The sequence below is a fragment of the Microtus oregoni genome, unplaced genomic scaffold (genome assembly GCF_018167655.1).
Source record: "Microtus oregoni isolate MIOR12 unplaced genomic scaffold, Mior012 000000F_ref0000247, whole genome shotgun sequence".
In the NCBI taxonomy this organism is placed as follows: Eukaryota; Metazoa; Chordata; class Mammalia; order Rodentia; family Cricetidae; genus Microtus; species Microtus oregoni.
In genome coordinates this window covers 15,714,131-15,731,918 of record NW_024543059.1, presented here as the reverse complement: position 1 = coordinate 15,731,918, position 17,788 = coordinate 15,714,131, and the positions used below count along the sequence as shown (strand labels likewise).

General features: G+C 51.1%; 1 protein-coding gene across 1 annotated transcript; it reads left to right on the top strand.

The window, feature by feature from the left end:
• Positions 1 to 14,578: 14,578 nt before the first annotated feature.
• Mesp2 (mesoderm posterior bHLH transcription factor 2) lies at positions 14,579 to 17,055 on the top strand. The gene is made up of 2 exons (XM_041656845.1): positions 14,579 to 15,412; positions 16,226 to 17,055. The coding sequence occupies exons 1-2, from the start codon at positions 14,579 to 14,581 to the stop codon at positions 16,493 to 16,495; spliced, it is 1,104 nt and encodes a 367-aa protein (XP_041512779.1). The 3' UTR covers positions 16,496 to 17,055.
• Positions 17,056 to 17,788: the final 733 nt, after the last annotated feature.

Sequence of the window (17,788 nt, the reverse complement as noted above, 5' to 3'; positions counted from 1 at the left end):
GAAGGAAGATGGGACAGGGCGTCACTCAGACAAGAGGAAGGTTTGGGGAGCTCTGTTCCCTCCCCCGCCACCCTACAGCAGTGAAGCATCAGGCAAGGGGTCTACAGACAGGAGCAGGAGTGGGGATCCCACACCACGTTCCAGGGCTAACCAAGGCCCTCAGCTAGCTCCAAGACTCTGTCTCAATGGCATGGGTACCTGGCATTAAACCCAGGAAAGAGCTGGAGACTCCGGCCATGCCAAATGGGCTGTGGAACAAATAGGGGGAAGAGGACGGAGCTTAGACTGGTCACATGACTAAGAAAAAAGGAGAAGGGCCTTGTGGGGTCAGCACTTTACTCTTAAAACCAAGAATCTGGTGAACTGACCTTTGATTTGTTGAGGTTCCTCTCCCAGACAAGTCCAGAGCCAGCCCTGGGTCTGACGCAGGAGATTTCTTTACCCCTCAGATTATGTCCAATCCCAGTTCCTGGGAGGGCATGGAGGGTGGCCAGGGGCCAGGGGCCAGGCTGCTGGCCTCAGCCACCCATCTCTGGAGCTGGAGTGGGCTGCCCTGAGGTTTCAAAACATTTTCCTACACACCTTACCCAGCCATTCTGGATGGGAACCTGTCCTGACGAGAAAGGAGTAAGGGGGTAGGTGTGGGCGTGCTGAGCAACAAACTCGGATGCAGAAACAGCCACTCAGTGGAAGAGTGTGGCTCCAGCCAGCAGCCTGTGGTGCTGTGTGTTTTGCAAGGGTTTACAGTGTATATGTGCAAACTCAGAGACAGAATCCTCAAGGCTCATTGTGCGCATGTCCTTGGATTGTCAGGATACAGTCTCCAAAAATGACACAGGCAGTTTGGTCACCATGTAGAATACAGTGGCCTAAACCAAGGGAGCCACTGCATGGTAGAGCACTGAGCTTTACCGTGGGCTCTTAGGGACCATGACGTACATATTGTTGGCTGTGTCATCACCATGCAGTACCTATGCTGGGGGGAGGGGGAGGCCTGAGTTCAGATTTCAAGAGAAATGTGACTCTTAACGGTAATGTTTAGTTTTCACAAGGAGATTCCATCTATAAATTATTGAAACAAAAATTCCAATATTTGTTTATTATGTATACAATGTTCTGCCTGCACACCAGACGAGGGCACCAGATCTCATTACAGATGGTTGTGAGCCACCATGTGGTTGCTGGGAATTGAACACAGGACCTCTGGAAGAACAGCCAGTGCTCTTAACCTCTGAGTTCTCCAGCCCTGCTGACATGATTTTTAAAGCTTTCTTCTCTTCTTTTTAATTTTTTTTAAATATTTATTTATTTTGTATACAATATTCTGTCTGTGTGTATGACTGCAGTCCAGAAGAGGGCACCAGATCTCATTCCAGATGGTTGTGAGCCACCATGTGGTTGCTGGGAATTGAACTCAGGACCTTTGGAAGAGTAGGCAATGCTCTTAACCTCTGAGCCATCTCTCCAGCTCCCTTCTTTTTAATTTTTTAAAACGTGTGCAATCTATTGTTCTTTTTTAAAACAAGACCTCATGTGACCCAGGCTGGCCTCACTGACACTCCTAATCCTCCCAACTCTGCCTGCCAAACACTGGGATTGCAGGAGTGTGCCACCATGCCTGGCTCACGTGTGCAATATTAAAATGAGTTTTCAGAGCTGGGGTATAGCTCAGTGACAGAGTACTTGACCCAGTATACATGGGTTTCATTTCCAATAACACATGAACTGGCTGTGGGATTCACTGGGGTCCCAGCACTGAGAGTCATCCTCAGCTACACAGGGAATTCAAAGCAAGCCTAGGATACTTACGACCCTGTCTCAAAACAAAAGCCCAGTCTCCCGAGAGCAGGGACTCAGGTGATTCTTGTATGTTTGTTGGTGTTCAGAGCATCCCTAGTCAAACAGTAAACACTGGGAAGAACTCAGGGGGCCCCAACAGGTGAATGGATGAGAATGTGGTCCAAGCCTACCATGCAACATTATCCAACCATAAAAAGGGTGGCCTGAGGTCCATGCTACAATTTGGGTGACCCTCAGAAACACGATGCTGAGTGAACCGAGGCTGACGCCAAGGGCAGAGGTGGTGTGGTTCCCCGACGGGAGGTATCCAGGTATCCGGAGAGGGCAAAGCACAGGAAGGGGGCAGGTGAGAGGCTACGGTGTGATGAGGGGAAAGCAGGGCACTTTTGTTGCTTACGGGACCAGGGTCCTGTTTGAGTAATGAAAACAGTTTGGAAATAGGAGTGGCGGCAGCTGCAGTATCACCGTGTGTCTGTCATGGAGCTGCCCCTCGAACATGCTTTCCAGAGGGCTGCCGCTCGTCCTGTAAAGGCCTCCCTCACGTGACTGAGGGCCTGGCATGGATTCTCAACACTGAGGGAAAAACCAAACATCTAGGATGGGTGAGGCTCCAAGTTCCACCCCCAAAACAAAGACAGGGGAAAAACGTGTGTGTGTAGACAGAATATCACTCTGTAGCCCAAGATAGGCTCAAATTCATGGCAGTTCTCCTGCCTCAGCCTCCTGAGTGACAGTCTTGTAGCACAGTCACAAGGCTTAGAAATTTTTAGGTTGAAGATTCACCTTTTTTAAAAATTAAGAATGTAATATACAAAATCTTAAATTGTGACTTCTATCTCAACGGCATTTTTACTTTTCTTCTGCTTTTTGTAGGGAAATACAGGGCCATAAAGATAGTTCAGTGGGAGAAGGTGCTCACTGCCAGGCCTGACAACCTAGGTTTGAGGCCTAGGGCCCACATGGTAGAAAGAGGGAACCGACTCCTGCAAGTTGTCCTTTGACTTGCACACTCAAGATGGGACATGCCCCTCCCCCTCTTTCACACACTCACTCAACTCTCACACACACATACACACTAAATGAATGGATTAAAATTTGAAAAACCTTCAATGGAAAATAAACTAGAACCTTACTAAAAACGGAACAAAACAAAAAGACAAAAAGCCAGGAGCTGCAGAGATGACTCAGTCAGTACAATACTTGCTTCAACCTGCGTTTGGTCCCCTAGAGCTCACCTAAGACATCATGCCCTCGTACCCCACACTAGGGAAGTGAAGACAGGAGGATCCCCAGGTCTTCATGGTCAGTCAGTCTAGCTGAATCCAAGAATTCTGTAGTCACTGAGAAACCCGAAATGGTTGAGGAAGACAGTGTCGGCCTCTGGCCTACACACACACACACACACAGCCTGTGTCTCTAAGTGCCTGTGAGGCGGACGTAGAAGAATCAGGAGTTCAAGGTCATCCTCAGGTATAGAGTGTTTGAAGCCAGCCTGGGCCACATAAGATCATATTTTTTTTCTTACTTTTTTTTATTTATTATGTATACAATGTTCTGCCTGCATGTGTCCCTGCAGGCCAGAAGTTGGCACCAGATCTCATTAGAGATGGTTGTGAGCCACCGTGTGGTTGCTGGGAATTGAACTCAGGACCTCTGGTAGAGCAATCAGTGCTCTTAACTGCTGAGCCATCTCTCCAGCCCCCATAAGATCATATTTTAAAAACAGAAAACAAACCAAGTGGTAGAGGTGCTTGCCTTTAATCACACACACACACACACACACACCAGTCAGGCATGGTGGCACACACCTTTAATCCCAGTAGCTGAGACTTACAATTGAGACAGGGTATGCAAGCAAGGCAGAGCTTCCCCCTGGGTGGATAGAAATCGGGTGCTTATTTTCCCCAGTGCTTTCTTACTGCTCTGTAAGGTCTGTGTATCACTTTGGTAGAAGAAAGAAAAAAGGGAAGGGAAAGGGAGAAGATGGGAGAGGAGAAAGAAAGGGCGGACACTGTAGCCCCTGCTGTCCAGCAGAGTGGAATCCCACCATCACCCCTGTCCCTCTCTCTCCGTTGCAACACTGGCAGGTGCCTAGTGCGTGCTCCATCCCCCATTTCACAGAGACTGAGACTCAAACCCAGACTCTGCTGGCCCTGGGTAGGAGCTGCCTCCAGTCGGCCTTGTTGCCCTGCCTGGCTTAGCCTTCTGGGCAGAGGAAAGCAAGAGGGTGGGCTCCGAGCCCTGGCTGTGAGACAGCTCCCTCAAGGCCTGTGACCCCAGCTCCCTCAAGGCCTGTGACCCCAGCTCCCTCGAGGCCTGTGACACCAGCTCCTACAAGGCCTTTGACCCCAGTCCCTTCAAGGCCTGTGACCTCAGTTCCCTCAAAGTCTGTGACCCCAGCCCCTCCCTGCCTACCCAGCACATTCTCATCCACACCCTTCCACACACACCGCCCTGATCCTGGCCCAGACCCACTGGACCCTGCCCTGTTCCAGCTCCAGCCAGTTCCCGCCTGCTGTAATCAGAGTGTCCTCTTTCGTTTCCGAGTCCCCCTCCAAAAATATCCCGTGGGTCCACGGCCTTTCTAAGATCAAGCACCCCACCCAGCTTAACCACACCATGTCCTACCTCTCCCCACTCTGTCCGGGGGTTCTAGCACTCCTGGCCCTCCCCACCCAGGCTGACTCCCAGGTCTGTCTCATACTTTTTGTTCTGTCCACAACCCCTCTCCCTGCAGAAAATCGACCGTTTCAGGTCCTCTTTTACCACGGAGCCAGGCCCTGACTGCCTTCCTGATTTTCAGGCCCCTTGCATACCAGGTCCCCCTCAGACTCAAGTGTAGCGAGCTGCGTGGAGTCACACCTGATGGAGATGTATAATCAACTCCTGAGATGGCTAAGGCCTGACCTATGCTATGATCACACAATGATTATCAGCTGCCTGCATATGCGTGGGCCTATGGGCAGTGCCCCACCTGGCAATCCGAGGTTGGTAGCCCATGCCTTTTTAAGGGCTGGGAGAGATTTGCCCAGAGAGAGAGAGAGAGAGAGAGGAAGAAGGAGGAGGAGGAGGAGGAGGAGGAGGAGAAGGAGAAAGATTGCTATGAATAAAGTCCTGAATAAAACTGCAGTGAGAGGGGCTGGAGAGATGGCTCAGAGGTTAAAGAGCATTGCTTGCTCTTCCAAAGGTCCTGAGTTCAATTCCCAGCACATCTGGCTCACAACCATCTGTAATGGAGTCTGCTGTCCTCTTCTGGCCTGCAGGCATACACACAGAATATTGTATACATAATAAATAAATAAATATTAAAAAAAAACTGCAGTGAGAAGAGCTCCAGGTGTCGCGTCATCCTTGCGGGTCGAGGGTGGCCGTGACACTCAAGAGCAGGCCACTTGTCCCTTAGCCCTGCCCCTGGTGTTATAAAGCGCCTGTGATTCGAAGCCAGGTGCCACTGGGTTAGAGTCTGGCTCTAGAGGCCTTCCATGAGAGATGATAGCACCTCTGTGGGCAAGAACGACACTGTGGGATGAGCTGTGGGGTTTGAACTCAAAAGTGTTTAAGATGGCTCTTCTGAATCCTGGCAGGAGACACCCAGACCCTGGGGCGTCTCTGTGGCCTTGCCCTGGTGGCTGTCAGTTTCTGGGGCTCCCTATGACACTGGCGGTGCCTTGTCAGGACTTCTTTGGCTGTGCCCAGCATCAAACACAGCATCCCAGGACCAGAAGAGGCTGACTCAGAGCCCAGGGACACCTTCTCTGGTCCAAAGACACAGCCCTGCCTTTCCTCTGGCTCCCGCCCCAAGGATTCTCTGGGGTGTTGAGAAGCCTCTGCCGCCTGTTTTGGAGGCCTGTGCACACTCCAGTTCCCAAGTTAACACCTTCTGCCCCGAGGGAGGCAGCCTTTCGTGTCAACAGGCAGCCAGAAGGTGTGAAGGCCGCCAGTGACCTGGCCCACGGGGAGCCCAGGCTGGCCCTCTCCACTGGCCAGTAATGAGAATACCACCCAGCCCTGCAGCCCCTGCCCACCTGCTCGTGCTGTGCCCTCCTGCCCTCCCTTTTCCCACAGCCTGACACCCTGGGGCAGGAGACTCATGGGAGGAGGCAAAGAAGCCAGACTTACAGTCACAGGCCAGCCTTAACAGGGCTTCAGCTTCCTGGATCTGCTCCTAAGTATGTACAGCCATCAAGGACAGGTTGGACCAGACACCTCACCACCATCACCCCCCCCACACACACACACCCAAGCATGCACATGGGCATGCGTATGTCCACGTGTGTGCACACGCTACCCTAACGCACTCCTCCAAAGGGCCAGAAATGGAAGCACAATCCAGGTGCTTCAGGACACCTGGTGTGCGAGGCCCCATTGAAAGGCACACAGGGTAGCGGGCTGGAGCCGGGTCTCCCTGCTGTCTGAGGCAAGTAAAATAGCACACAGCACACACCAGGGTAGATGACGGGATTCACAAGGCAAGACAGGCCTCACTTGCTCGTGAGCACCTGGGGCAGATTCTAGCACAATGAAACCTGGTTTAGGCACATCTGTGTTCAGGAGGATGTTTGAGGGCTGAGGGGTTTAAGAAAAGCAGTGAATAGTTTGGGTACATGGGTCAGAACCCCACCCCAACAGGAAGTAGTTCTGAGCCTCCATTTCTAGTCTGGTCTGGTCTGGCTGGCTGGCCAGCACCTACAGCTCTGACCTAGGTTCCCTGGCTCGCAGTGCCAACCTCACCCAAGCTGAAAGGGCAAAAGTGATGGTGGTCTTAGAGTCCCAGACCTGACACCAGGCTCAGCAGGGCCACCGACCCCAGGCATGGCCAGGACAGGGTGGGACAGTGTCAGGTGGACCCCGGCACACTCCCACTTGGCACTCCCCAGGGTCCTCTCTCTGGCTCTGGGCCTTGGGGGGAGTCTCATCGGCTCCAGACCCACTAGTCTACTCTGTGACAGTCACCTGCCTAGCTCTTGCAGGCCCCCGTCACCATCGCCTTCAGGGTCAGGCCACTCCACCTTTCACAAGGCAGCTCTTGGCCAGCGGCTGGACTGGAACATTGGCTCGGTGGTCAACAGCACTTACTGCTCATGCAGAGGTCTGTGGTTCAGTTCCCAGCATCCACATGATGGCTCACAACCATCCAAACTGAACTTATGCATGGTTGTGAGCCACCATGTAGGGGCTGGAACTGAATGCCAGTCTCCTGGGAGAGCAGCTCATGCTCTTAGCCACAGAGTCATCTCCATAGCCCCTCCTGGGAGGTTGGTTTGGTTTCTGAGATAGGCCTTTACTTTGCAGCTCAGGCTAGCCTCCAACCCGGTACATAGCCTGGGCTGGCATCAGAACTCCAGCATCCTTCTTGGCAATTCCAGCACGGCTTGGGGTTTGCTTCCGTGCCCTTGGCACCTGGAAGGCATCCGGCACCACCTCTCCACAGGCGCTGCTTGCCTCTCACCCGATGCCTCCCGAATCTGAACTCTCACAAGGGCTCATGCGGTTCTGTGCACCCCATCTAACTGCGGCTAACGGGGGCACAGGCCAGCCTGTCGTGATGGCTTTGGATCCTGGCTGGCAGCCATCATTTCCTGGGTACGGGTCTCATGCTAAATTAGATCAAGCCATATCACCGCTCAAGACCAGAACCTATCTGTGCCTGGGCTGTAGAGCCTATGGTATACACACACACACACACACACACACACACACACACACACACACACACATCACTAGAGACCTGTTCCGGGTGAACATGCCCCCAGCATCTTCCAGAATACTAACTCTGATATGAATCCACTTGACCAAGCTTCACCCAGATGACTTGGCTCCTCTGTTGATGAGGAAAGCCAAGCACACACTCAAAATGTCGCTTAACATAGTGGTTTGTTTTCTTTCACATTAAGGAAATTCAGGGGTGAGCAGTATAGAGGCAACAGGGCACTCCATGTTGTTGTCAGGGATGGGGTTTCTTTCGGCTCATCCATCCTCGGTGCGGTGTGTGGTTTCTGCCCTTGAGATTGCCTTGGAATGATCTGGTTAGCTCAGGTTCCAGCCGTTGAATAATTTTCAGGTAGAAAACAAAAAGGCAGGAACACAGGGGGATAAGCACAGGATGGTACCTCTGAGTCTTGGGAGCATTTTCCCAACACAAGCTAGGCAGGAGCTGAGGCAGGAGAATCACAGGTTTGAGTCCAGTCGAGGTAACATAGTAAGACCCCTGTTTTTTGTTTGTTTCATTTTTAAGTTCTCCCAGAAGACTGAGCCAATGAAAACCACCGACATCTTGTTGGTCTTCCAATGTGCGGGAGAAACTAGGCTATACCAGGCCTTACCAACAGCCACGGCATCACAGATCCCGTTAGTAAGGAAACAGAAAGCAGGTTAAAGCAGAGGAGTGTGGGTAATGAGCAGCATCTGCTACACTCCCGAAGACCACAAACATTCTGCTGATTCTGCTGATCTAGCCTCTTCCTCCTCCCCTCACAGGAAGAGGGGAGCCTGTGCAGCCAGGACTCTGAGGCCCAGGCCCCAACCTTCTCAGCCACAGCACAGAGCAGGGAAGATAACAAGAGGGACTCACGAAGAGAAGACTGGAGGGCAAGGCTCAGGCCTAGGGCAGATTACCACAGGGGAAATACCAGGTTCAGGCACACCTATGTTGAACAACACGCTTAAGGGCTCCAGGGCTTCCGGGGAAAGAGCAGACAGTTCCAATACCTGAGTGAGAACCCTGCAGGAAGTGGTTCTCAGTCTCCATTTCTTTTCTTTCTTTCTTTCTTTCGTTCTTCCGTTCTTTTTCTTTCTTTTTTTTTTTTTTTTTTTTTTTTTTTGTTTTGCTTTTCAAGACAGGGTTTCCCTGTGTAACAGTCCTTGCTGTTGTGGAACTAGCCAGGCTGGCCTTGAACTCACAGGGATTCATCTGCCTCTGCTTCTTTTTTTTTTTTTTAAATATGTGTTTATTTATTATGCATACAATATTCTGTCTGTGTGTATGCCTGCAAGCCAGAAGAGGGCACCAGACCTCATTACAGATGGTTGTGAGCCACCATGTGGTTGCTGGGAATTGAACTCAGGAGCTCTGGAAGAGCAGTCAGTGCTCTTAACCTCTGAGCCATCTCTCCAGCCCCCTCTGCCTCTGCTTCTTGAGTGCTGGGATTAAAGGCATGCACCACCACCACCTGGCCCCTGAGTCTCCATTTCTGGTCTTTTCTGGCTGGCTAGCACCTACAGATCAGCATGTTGCTCAGGGGACCACAGGACAATGTGTGTGCTGAGGATGGACACGAGGGGACAGGAGTGTGGACCAAGGTCAGTGCTGAGAGTTCCAGAGACCAGAACGTTTCCCTCTGCCAGGGCTGACACAGAGGAGACCAGAGTCCTCATGGTCCAATCTACCCCTTGACTCATTTGCTGGCCCTGAACGTCCTGGAAGAGGTACATCAGCTATGTGATCCAGGCCATGTGATTTTCCCCCAATGGTTACCCTGAGCCAGAGCCATAAAAGGAAAAAAACAAACGTAGAGCCAGGCATGGTAGTGAAAAGCCTTTAATCCCAGCACTTGGGAGGCAGAAAAATCCTGTCTCAAACAAACAAACAAAAAAACTAAATTACCCAAACCAGTTGGAAAGGGGTGTAACTGGGGCCCTAAGCCAGGCCCCATGCTATAGCCCAAAGCAGTAACCACTGACCCACACGGTCTTTTTGTACCAAATAGAGGCTGGTGAAGGATAGACATTCATCTACCCCTGGACAAATAAGGCCGACATGGAGTGTGCCCTATGATTCACGAGTCTGGCTGGGCCGCTTTACATCTTCTCGAAATATGCTCTAAAGCCCTAGGGCCTGGGCTCTGGAGTTAGCCCACACCATAGAAGTGGGCCAAATTAGCCCGGAGAAGAGAAAGTATTACGTACCAGGTTCGGGGCTCTGTGCTGCCAGTAGACTCTCGGGGTTCACCAAATGCCTTCACAGGAAATCCCTTAGGCTGGCTCTGCAGGTCGGAGGAGGGGTAGAATAACGTCAGAAACTCAGAACTTCCTGGAGATTATAAGGCCAGTTTACACACTGCATTCCACGACTGCATGTCTAGCTGGCTAGGCAGAACATTCCCGAGTAAATAACTAGTAAACGGCGGCGGGATTTTTGTTTTGAGAGGCATGCATTAGAAACACCACTAGAAATGTTTATCTGAGATTTCAAGTGACCGCTTTTGCAGTTCTGGAACCTGACCTAGGGCCTTAGCCAGCACTTTACTGAGCTACATCCAAGTCCCACAGTCTAAAATTCCAGATGCAAATGCAGATGAAAGTATCCATGGAGCAGCCACAGCTGGGCAGGTAGAATTAACATCTAAAGCTCTATCTCGTAGCCGGTAATTGTTGCTAATTGTATATTTTCTTTCTTTTCTTTTTCTTTTTCTTTTTTTTTTTTTTTTTTGCTTTTTCGAGACAGGGTTTCTCTGTGGTTTTGGAGCCTGTCCTGGAACTAGCTCTTGTAGACCAGACTGGTCTCGAACTCACAGAGATCTGCCTGCCTCTGCCTCCCGAGTGCTGGGATTAAAGGCGTGCGCCACCGTCGCCTGGCTAATTGTATATTTTCAAATAGCTAAGGGAAAAAGAGTGATGGCTAACACTTGTGACCCTAGCACTGGGAAAGCTGAGGCAGGAGCATTTCCGTAAGTTTGTATTTCCATGAGGCAGCTTGATCCAAAATATGCTGTCGTCCCTTCCCCCCCTCCAAAAAAAAAAAATTAGAGCCGGGCGTGGTTTCACGTATTTGTAATCCCAGTGCTTGGAAGGTGAATATAGGAGAGTTGATCATCAAGTTCAAGGACAGACAGATGGACTTGAGAAACTGTTTCCCAAAAAACGTATCAGGGTGTTTTAAACTGAAAAAGGTATAGTCAGTCAGTCATGAAGACTTTCAGGGCTGCTGTGGCCTATTGGATGTGGTATGAGTATATCCCTGCAGGTTCCTAAATTAGAATTTTTTTTTTTTTTGATTTTTGAGACAGGGTTTCTCTGTAGCTTTTGGTTCCTGTCCTGGAACTAGTTCTTCTAGACCAGGCTGGCCTCGAACTCACAGAGATCTGCCTGCCTCTGCCTTCCGAGTGCTGGGATTAAAGGCGTGCGCCACCACTGCCCGGCCCTAAATTAGAATTTTGATTCTCAATGTGGCAATGATAAGAGGTGGCATGGAAACTGATCTGTTGGCATCGACTTATAATTCCAACACTTGAGAGACAGAGGCAGGAGAATCAGTCCCAAGTCTAATTCCAACCTGGGCTCTATGCATGAAGATGGAGGGGACTTTTAAGATGTGGTATCCTGCAGGAAGTGGACAGGTTGTCCTTAGAAGGATCAGTGTGTTCTCACAGGGCCCCAGTCAGTTCCTGCCAGAGACAATTATTATAAAAAGGGCAAAACCGTGCAATAACACAGACCTCTAATCTCAGCACTTGGAAGACAGAGGCAGAGACAGACATATCTCTGTGTGTTCAAGACCAGCCTGACCTACACAGAGAGACCTGGTCTGGGGAAGGTGAGAAGAACATTTAAGATTTTTTTTTTTAATAGCTTTTAGAAAGTTCAAAACATGACAGAGAAAGGAAGAGTCGGTTTTGTTGTTCGGTTTGCAGTACTGGGGATGAAACCCAGGTTCTGGAACATCCAGGAAAAAGGTCAACCACTGAGTTCATCCCCATACTCAAAAGATAGAAATTAAAATGCAGGGAATCTCCCAGCAAATGAAGCACTGAAATAAATCAAGGGATGGAAATAAAGCCGGGCGGTGGTGGCGCACACCTTTAATCCCAGTACTCAGGAGGCAGAGGCAGGCCTCTGTGAGTTCAAGGCTAGCCTCATCTACAAGAGCTAGTTCCAGGACACGCTCCAAAGCAACACAGAGAAACCCTGTCTCGAAACACAAACAAACAAAAGAGATGGAAATAAAAGAGAAAACAGAACTCGAATCCAGGAGGTTCAACTGAACTATATAGTGAGACCCTGTCTCAAATTTAAAAAACCCAAAAAGGCTGGATATGGTAATACATGCCTTAAGTCCCATCACAGGCAGGTGCAAGTTTGTGCCCAGCCTGGTCTATACAATGAGTTCCAGGACAGCTGGAGCTGCATCATAGAGAGACCCTGTCTCAAAAAAAAAAAAAAAAAAGAAAGAAAGAAAAGAAACTGTGTCTTTCCGCTCTGGAAGCTGGAACATTCCGGAGCACAGCTCCAATATGCCGCGAGGGCTGTATCCTATGGCAGAAGCCATCCCAAGTCCAAATAGAGTGAGCACGGCAGAGAACTAGCCTTTTCAACAAAGTCAAATTCAGTCAGGAAAGCAGAGCCCTTGCGGGCCCTGTCACCTCCCAAAGGCCCCGCCCTCCACACCGTTGAGGAGGAGGAGTATTTTCAACTCAGGAGTTCCAGGGGACTGACCCAACACCTAGTCAGTACTGTGTACTTCCTAAGGAGATCTGAGTTCACATAGATGTCGTGACTGCGCTAGACCATGGATGACCACCTAGAGCTGTCAGTTTGGAGAGTCACAGAGCCTTGAGGAGGGGCGGCTTAATCTGTCAGGGTTCCATCTCTCGCCATGAAATATTTGGCTATGTAATTCGCATGATAAAAAGTTAACTTGCGAAATGAGGAACCTTTACGTGGCCATTATTGACTCCAGGCTGTGCCGGCTAAATCAGTTCTTGGAAACTTTTAAAATTTATTTGAACTAAAGCTTTTTTTTTCTTTTTTTTATCTAGTTACTTTGTTTGCATGAGCCAGGCGATGGTGGCGCACGCCTTTAATCCCAGCACTCGGGAGGCAGAGGCAGGCGGATCTCTGTGAGTTCGAGGCCAGCCTGGTCTACAGAGCTAGTTCCATGACAGGCTCCAAAGCCACAGAGAAACCCTGTCTCGAAAAAAACAAAACAAAAAAAAAAACTTTGTTTGCATGAATATTTTGTCCACGTGCATACATGTACACCATGTGTGCCCATTGGATCCTCTAGATTTGGGGTCACAGATGGTCATATGCCATTATGTGGGTGCTGGGAGTCGAACCCAGGTCCTTTGTAAGAATAAGTGCTCTCAACCACTGAGCCATTTCTCCAGCCCCTCTTAAGTACTCAGGTCACACTGACCTTGACTTACTGATATATATATTTATATATATACATTTACACACATGCATACATATATACATACATACATATATGTATATATATATGTATATATATATATAATTACATTCAAGGTGTGCCTGGCCCTCACACCCATGCCCTAGCAGCACCCTGTCATCCCACCACCAGGTCTTACCCTTCTGGCATGCTCTCCATGTCCCCTCTCCCTAATCAAACAATGCTCTTGGTTCAAGGCCCAGCAGCAACCGCTCAGCCTCCGTGGCCAAGGCCCAACTGTCCCAGGTGCTCTCATTTAGCCCCTTCCCGGAGGTCATGCAGGACACAGGCGCCCTGTTTAAGCTGTAATTGTCGCTGAGGGAGCCTGCGCGTCTTAGGTTTTGTTAACTCAGTTATTTCCCACAGCCGTCCTGGGAGTAGACGCCCTACTCAGTCCTGTTTCACCCACCGGAAGGACGAGCTCAGGCAAGTTGAGGGCCCTGCATAACAGCAAAAGAGCGCCCATAAACGCTTTGATACGCTCGCACATGGGCTTCGTTTGTTTTTGTTTCTAGAGACAGGTGCTTCTGTAGCCCAGGCTGGTTTCGAACTTTCTGTGTAACTAGGGATGGACGTGAACTCCTGATCCTCTTGCCTCTGCCTCCCAAGTGCCTGGATTATAGCCCCCTCCCCGGTTACAGTATCTGCAGAAGAGAAATGCTCTTGGAAAAGGTCTTAACGAGTTGTACAGGCTGACCTCACACACTATCCCCCCATCCTCCTGCCTCAGACTCCCCAATGCTAAATTACTAGTATACGCCGCCACACCTGACTGTCACTCCCTTCTTTATAAGTGGCAGGTGCACTGAAGACCCATTGTAAGGCTTTCAGGACCATTCCAGCAGGGTCAGAAGCCACCCTGCAGCAATCACTGCTGAGATGAGGAGGAAACTGGAGTTCAGAGGCATTAGATGACGTCGAGGTGACACAAGGCATAATTAGCTTTGGGTACCCACTTCCTTCCACTGCCTATTCTTCCCCCCCCCCCCCGGGTTCCATTTTTAGGGGGTAGAGAGAGCTGAGGTCAATGAGACTTTCTTCGTGTCACTCAGCAAATTAGCTAATGTGGGGCCCGAGGAAACCCCTAACATGTCCTGCCTGCCACTGGGCCTGTCGCTGGTCCAGTCCCATGCAGCGCACCCGAGAGCACTGGGTAAACGTTACTGGGAATAGCTCATCACAGGCTAATGATAAAGGGCGAACGCTCCTCAAGTGGGCCAAGGAGGCGCAAGAGGGACAGCCAGATACCCTGCAGTCCGTGAACCGGCCATCCATAGCGGCGGTGGGTTCCTGGGCACTCGGGCTGCAGTAGCTGGGCGGAGTGCGGGTGGGAGCTCAGTGAGAAGCTTAGCAACTCCATCCAGATGCGAATTGTCCCTCCCACACTTCCCGGCAGCAGGGGCCTCAATTAGAGCCTTCAAGGGGTCAGAATCCACACCTCCGCAAATGGGTCCGCTTTCCCAGGGCCCCCCCTGCCCAGACCTTCCCTGGGCTCTGTGGGTTTTGACACCTCTCTGCAACCTGGCAGGGGGCCACCTCACACCTTTGGTCCAGATAAAAGTTAGGGCCTGAAGGTGACCGGTCCAGCTTCCCAGAGTCACACCAGCCATGGCCCAGTCACCCCCTCCTCGGAGCCTCCAGGGCCTCGACCACTGGGTTTTCTCCCAGAGCTGGGGCTGGACCCAGCACTCAGATTCCACGTCCCCGGCCTCATCCTCGGATTCATCCGGATCGTGTCCCTGCTACATCGCCCGCCGGCCCTCGCAGTCCACGGGCCTGTCCCGCAGCTCGAGCAAAGCCCAGGCGGCCCCGACGGCGACCCGACGTGCGCGCCCCGCGCCGGCAGGAGGACAGCGGCAGAGCGCCAGCGAGCGGGAGAAGCTGCGCATGCGCACGCTCGCCCGCGCGCTGCAAGAACTGCGCCGCTTCCTGCCGCCGTCTGTGGCGCCTGCTGGCCAGAGCTTGACCAAGATCGAGACGCTGCGACTGGCCATCCGCTACATCGGCCACCTGTCGGCCGTGCTGGGCCTCAGCGAGGACAGTCTGCAGAGCAGGCGCCGACGGAGCGCAGACACCGCGTCCTCTCACCGATGCCCTCTGTGCCCCGACGGCGGCCAGTCGCAGGCTCAGTTGCTTGGCTCTGGCCTGGAATCAACCATTAGTAGTGGGGTGTCCTGGGTGTCCCCTCCCGCTTGTCCCGGACCCCGAGTTTCACCTGAAAACCTTGGGAGCAGGATCTCCAACGTGGATCCCTGGGTGACACCTCCTTATTGTCCCCAAATACAGTCACCCTTGAACCAGTCCTTAGGAAGAGTCCCCGATACCTCTCACTGGACACCACCCCAAGCCTATTCTGGTGTGCAGACATCCCCAGAGCCTAGCAACAAGACTGGACTCTGGTCACCATCCACTGCTTCCGCAGAGCTAACTGAAGTGTACCAGGTAGGTCCCAGGGCTCCTGCCGCTTTCTCCAGGGAGGTCCCCAGGCTTCGGTTGGAAATAGAGTAGCTGGATGGTCTCTAGCCTGTACAGGGTCTCCAACTTTTCAGGTCCCAGGTTCTCTAGTGAAGGGGAGGATGGAAGGAGCTTTATTGACAGCTATAGGGGAGAAGACGAGTCCCTGGGATGTTAAAGCCACCTCCGCAGTGACCATCACTGCTCTACAACAGTCTCCACAGCCTGGGGAAGAGAGGATGGCCCTCGGATTTACACAGAGGCCTGGGTGGAAGATGAGGGGTTGCAATGCCAGGAAATTCTAAGTTCAGGGCAGGATTGAGCCCCGGGGGTACGGGCAGCACTTCCTGAACAGATTCTTCTGGCGTTGGGGACCTTTGTGTTTTCTTTGAGGTCTATTCATTTGTGAACACCTTGTGGTCCATAAAAGATTCTATTAATGACTGAGTTTTACTGAGCGCTCAGTGCTTGCTGACACCGTTCTTTGTACATTACCTGTGTCTGATTATTCATCCCTTCTAATACAGCCCTGTGAAGCATTAGCATCCATCCCCATTTTACAAGTGGGAAAACTGAGATGAAGAGACTTCTCATAGCTAGTGAGGAGCAGAGCTAGGATTTGAAGGTTGGCAGTGTGTCTCCAGAACCAGTGTTCTTGACCTCTCTGCACCCCACTGCCCTGTTGGGGCCATCCAGACACCACCAGCCGCACTCCGGGGCGCGGAGGGGGCCGGGGGAACAGCCAGGTTTGAGATCTCCAAACAGTGGCCAGGGAATAAGTCCTTCTTGTCTCTCTTGCAGAGTCTTTCAGTGTCTCCAGAACCCTGCTTGTCCCTGGGAAGCCCACCCCTCCTGCCCCGCCCTTCGTGCCAGAGACTACAGCCTCAACCTCAGTGGGACTGCTGGGGCCACCATGCAGAGGCGCTCTCCAGCTCCGAGGACCAAGGTTCCGGTCCAGCCTTCCAGCTCCCTGTGCCCAGCCCCACCCCGGGCTCAGGCCTGCAACTCAGTAGCTGTCCTGAACTTTGGCAGGAAGACCTGGAGGGACCCCCACTGAATATCTTCTACTAATGGCCTTGCCTGTCAGTGTGGAGGCGGTACTGGTTGGGAGTGCCTTCGTCTGCGTCTTCTGTGACATTCTGAGTTTTCTGTAGTCCCGAATCCCTTTCCCCAGGTGGCGCCTTTCATGGAACCTGTCTGGAACAGAGAGATAGTAGGTACCTTCCCTGACTGCAGGGAGCTGTGACAGTGCCCTTCACTCCTAGGTATCCTAGACCAGTGGTTCTTAACTTTCCTAATGCTGCAGCCCTTTAACACAGCTCCTCATGCCGTGCTGACCCCAACTGTAAAATTGTTTTCATTGTTACTTCGTAACTGTACCTCTGCTACTGTTATGATTCATAATGTGAATACCTATGTTTTCTGATGGTCTTAGGCGACCCCTGTAAACCCCCCCCCCCTCCCCGGGTTGAGAACTGCTGTTCTAATGGCTCCGAGCTCTATGGAGTCTAAGCTGCTCTGAGAATGGGGTGTTCTAGGTCTGGACAATAGAGCATGACCATGCCCTGCTTGCTGGTGACAGCTGGCCGGAATCTTATATGTTTGTTTTTAATTGTTTTATAATTAAAAAGTAAGCCAACAAAAATTTGTTTGCTTCTGATTTTCTTTTATCAGCTTACATTTTCGTTGCTCTTTTGAAAGGAAGTATTTCTTTTGAGGGGAACGAGCCTGCCACTGCTCCCCTTCTGCAATCCAGTCCTGCCAAGATTGGCATGAGCTTGTCAGTTTGACTGTGTTTGCTGTGCCTGGGTACAGGAGCTCCTGACCTACAGTAATAGATGGCTTCAGGATGCATGTGTGCCGTCCTGAATAAACAGGGCTGAATGGAGATACTAGGTGCCCAGATACTGTGAGGTAGGCCTCTTTCAAAGTTATAAGAAATGTGGTGGCCGGGTGGTGGTGGTGCACACCTTTAATCCCAGCACTTGAGAGGCAGAGGCAGGCAGATCTCTGAGTTCAAAGCCAGCCTGGTCTACAAAGTGAGTTCTAGGACAGTTAGGGCTATACAGAGAAACCCTGTCTCAAAAAAACAAAAAAAAAAAAAAAAGGAAAGAAATGAAAGAAATGTGGTGCCAGGTGTGGTGGCTCAAGCTTTTAATCCCAGCACTCCAGAGACAGAGGCAGGTGGTTCTCTGTGAGTTCAAGGCCAGCCTGGTCTACATAGTGAGTTCCTAGGGAGCTAGAACTATATAGAAAGACCCAGATGCTTCAAAAAACTTTTTTGTTGTTGTTGTATTTCTTTTTTAAAAAAAATATTTATTGCCGGGTGGTGGTGGCACACGCCTTTAATCCCAACACTTGGGA

What these genes read in the sequence shown, in the direction of transcription:
- Mesp2 (XM_041656845.1), top strand. Translation starts at nt 14,579, where the DNA reads ATGGCCCAGTCACCCCCTCCTCGGAGCCTCCAGGGCCTCGACCACTGG. An exon ending in AGCTAACTGAAGTGTACCAG is followed by an intron (nt 15,413 to 16,225) that starts GTAGGTCCCAGG and finishes TCTCTCTTGCAG; the next exon opens with AGTCTTTCAGTGTCTCCAGA.